This window comes from Vitis vinifera, chromosome 4 (assembly GCF_030704535.1).
Source record: "Vitis vinifera cultivar Pinot Noir 40024 chromosome 4, ASM3070453v1".
Lineage (NCBI taxonomy): Eukaryota > Viridiplantae > Streptophyta > Magnoliopsida > Vitales > Vitaceae > Vitis > Vitis vinifera.
Window position 1 is genome coordinate 25,825,215 of NC_081808.1, and position 3,751 is coordinate 25,828,965.

General features: G+C 41.4%; 1 protein-coding gene across 1 annotated transcript; it reads left to right on the top strand.

Annotated features, from left to right (window-relative positions):
- The first annotated feature begins 381 nt into the window (after nucleotides 1-381).
- Nucleotides 382-3,118, top strand: LOC100251677 (probable L-type lectin-domain containing receptor kinase S.5). The gene is made up of 2 exons (XM_002263175.4): nucleotides 382-1,761; nucleotides 2,231-3,118. The coding sequence occupies exons 1-2, from the start codon at nucleotides 501-503 to the stop codon at nucleotides 3,025-3,027; spliced, it is 2,058 nt and encodes a 685-aa protein (XP_002263211.2). The 5' UTR covers nucleotides 382-500; the 3' UTR covers nucleotides 3,028-3,118.
- The last annotated feature ends 633 nt before the right edge of the window (nucleotides 3,119-3,751 follow it).

Here is a 3,751-nt window from a genome sequence, read left to right on the forward strand (position 1 = left end):
TTATCACAAAAATGCAATAAATAAATAAATTCAAGTGTCGCCTACCTACCAACTAAACCAAACCTTTGAATTTCAGCCCTCAGTAAGATGATGTTATTTACCAAATTAACAAAAATTCCAACCCATTAGTGTCTTTCTCAAAATATTACATATGGATGAGTTTCGCCTTGTATGTGATAATAAGTGTCATAAGATGAATTCCAATTTTTTTTATTTTTTTTTATTTTAGAAAAAGGATGTTATTAATTAGGTAGTGTTACAAGTCGTATAATTGTACGCACTATTTTATATCTTGATGCATCTCGTTTTATTTGTAATTCATCTCATTCTGATTTTCCTCTGCTAATTCGTTAACTTGGAATTTATTTCCCTTTTTTAGGAGAAAAAGGCAGAAATCGGAGAGGAAAAGCGCTCCATATGGTCAATTCTCCACTCACCCTCTAGGTCAACCACACAAAAAGCAAAAGGAAGAACAAAAATAAAGGAAACTGCTGGTCACCATGGCTGCAGTCTGCTGCAGAAAATACACTTGGTATTATTGGCTATTCCAGTTCCAAATGGGCATGCCGGCTTGGATAGCCTTTGCCATCATCTTGTTAAGTCGCTCGATCGCCGGAGCTCAGAAGCTGAAAACTTCCGGCTTTGAGTTGGGGCCCTTCGACAACTCCCATTATGATTCCTTGGCAGTTGTACAACCGGCTATGATCAGCAACGGAGCCCTGCAGGTGACTCCCGATTCGGCCGGTAACTTCAGCCTAGCGCACAGGTCAGGCCGAGTATTGTTCAATCGACCATTCAAGCTTTGGGAGGGAGATGGCAATGGAAGGGTGGCTTCCTTCAACTCTTCCTTCCTCATCAACATCTTTCGGTTGAATAATGATTCAGCCCCGGGCGAAGGTTTCGCCTTCATCATAGCGCCGGACCTGAACCTCCCACCTGGCAGCGACGGTGAGTACCTTGGGTTGACCAACTCCACCACCGACGGCAACCCCAACAACCACTTGATCGCCGTGGAGCTGGACACCTTCAAACAGGATTTTGATTCCAATGACAACCATATTGGCCTGGACATCAACAGCATCCGATCTAATAGAACCGTGTCCTTGTCCGACTTGGGCATCCAGATCGCCCCTTTGGATCCGAAGAATTACAGCGTATGGGTAGAGTACGACGGCGAAAACAAGGTCATGGACGTATACATGGTGGAGGAAGGGAATCCCAGGCCCGCCGAACCAGTGATGAGCGCGAAGGTTGAGTTGAGAGAGATAGTAAAGCAGTACTCGTACATGGGATTCGCGGCGTCAACAGGGAACGCGACTCAGCTCAATTGCGTGCTGCAGTGGAACCTGACTGTGGAGTTGCTGGAGGAGGACGGGGACGCCGAGTGGGTGAAGGTGGTTTTGGGTGCTGGGGTGCCGGCCATAGTAGTCGTGCTCATAGCTTGTGTGTTTTTGTGGTATTACGTCCAGAAGAAGCGGAGGGCAAAGTCGGATCCAAACATATTGGGAACCCTGAGAAGCCTGCCGGGGACGCCCAGGGAATTTGAGTTCAAGGATCTGAAGAAGGCCACAAACAACTTCGATGAGAAGCTGAAGCTGGGTGAAGGTGGCTTCGGAGTCGTGTACAAAGGACTACTGCCCAAGGAGCATGTTCATGTTGCCGTCAAGAAGTTCTCCAGAGACGTCAAGGGTAAAGACGATTTTTTGGCTGAGCTTACCATAATTAATCGCCTTCGCCACAAGCATCTTGTTCCATTACTCGGTATGTCCAGGCCTTTTTTGCGCATTTCTTTTGGTTTTGGAATTCGGCGTACATTGAACGATCTAGATTTTGTTTTATATTTTAAAAAATCGAAATTAAAATTTGATATATATTAATTGGATACCTTAAATAATTCAAAGATAATTTTTTTTCCCTCTCCGGCCATTCCATATTAAAATAATTGCTTCTCGAGGCTTTCCCAAATTAATCCATTAAATGTCTCTTCCCAAAATCAGCTACATAAAACACAGGAAATGTGCTTTACTGAAATAAAAACATTTAATTTATAAGAGGAAACTGTAAATGTTTGTTAAAAATATTAGAAATCGCTTTTAACCCTTCTAGAATCACCTTAAAAAACAGAAAACAATTGTTTCATTGATCATTCATTCCAGAATTTTGTGGGTGTTGTTAATTCATTGATCTCACCTTTGAGACAGACAAAAAAATAAGCTAAAACGAAATGCAGGATGGTGCCACAAGAATGGAATGCTTCTTTTGGTGTATGATTACATGCCAAATGGGAGTCTGGATAAACAGCTTTTCTGCGGAAGGGAGATGCGGACGCTGGAATGGAGTGTGAGGTACAAGATCATAGCGGGGGTAGCATCAGCATTACATTATCTTCATAACGAGTACGATCAGAGAGTGGTGCATCGGGACCTTAAGGCCAGCAACATAATGTTGGATTCCAACTACAATGCGCGGCTAGGCGACTTTGGACTTGCGCGAGCCTTGGAGAATGAGAAGAACTCATACGCGGAGCTGGAGGGAGTGCCGGGTACAATGGGTTACATTGCACCCGAGTGTTTCCATACTGGGAAGGCCACCCCAGAGTCTGACGTCTACGGGTTCGGGGCGGTCTTGCTGGAGGTGGTGTGCGCTCAGCGTCCTTGGGCCAGCGACGCTACCTTCCACTTCTTAGTGGATTGGGTGTGGTGTCTGCATCGAGAAGGGCGCATAGTTGAGGCGGTGGATGAGAGGCTGGGGAATGATTACGTGGTTGAGGAGGCTCAGAGGCTTCTGCTGCTGGGGCTGGCTTGCTCGCATCCTATAGCCACTGAGAGGCCCAAGACACAGGCCATTGTTCAGGTTTTATCGGGATCTGTATCGGTGCCCTATGTCCCGCCCTTCAAGCCCGCTTTTGTGTGGCCATCCATGGCTTCTGTTCCCACGGCTACCGATATTGACATCACGGATGATACATCCTCTCGTTTCGACTCTGGTTGGACCCCAGAGTGCATTAGCCGGGAGAGCTACGTCTGATCATCGTACTTCTTTCTCTCAATTCCTTCTTCTTAATTTCTTTTTGTTTTCTATTCCTTTTCTTTAAATTTTTTAAAATACTTCTTCCCTAGGTTGGTGGATTATTGAGTTGTCGTAGGTTCTAATAGCTTTTGCGAGTGATTATATATGCTTTAAAGATGTGGCTGTCATTAGACCCATGAGCAGAGGTGGGATCATTTTTTCAAAAATATTTTTTTTTTCTTTGTTTGTTATATAATATACTAACAAAAATACTATCAAAGCATGTATTTTAATTTATATCCAAATGCTAAGTGATTTTTTCAAAGGCATTTCTAATAAAAGTGTTACAAATTAATAAAAATGCTTTAACAAAAATCGCTTTTTAAATAAGTTTTAAGTTAAAAGTGAAAAGATTTCATTTAATGGTTTAATTGTATAATTGATTGTATAGAAGAAATTGAATAGTTTAGCATTCATGTGAATGATTAAAAACAATCAAAAGGTAATTCTTCCAATAATTTTTATTATTATTATTATAAAATACATTATCAAAAACACTATCAAAGCACATTTTTTTAATTTTGTATCCAAATACTAAATGATTTTTTTTTAAAAAAAGCAATCCTAATAAAATATCCACAAATAAAAATGTTTTAAGGAGAACGACTTGCAAATGAGTTATAAGTTACAAAGTAAAAACATTTTATTTAATATTTTAATTATATGATTCATTAATTGAAAA

Coding starts and splice junctions, on each gene's coding strand:
- LOC100251677 (XM_002263175.4), top strand. CDS start 501: ATGGCTGCAGTCTGCTGCAGAAAATACACTTGGTATTATTGGCTATTC. Junction 1,762..2,230: donor GCATCTTGTTCCATTACTCG/GTATGTCCAGGC, acceptor AACGAAATGCAG/GATGGTGCCACAAGAATGGA.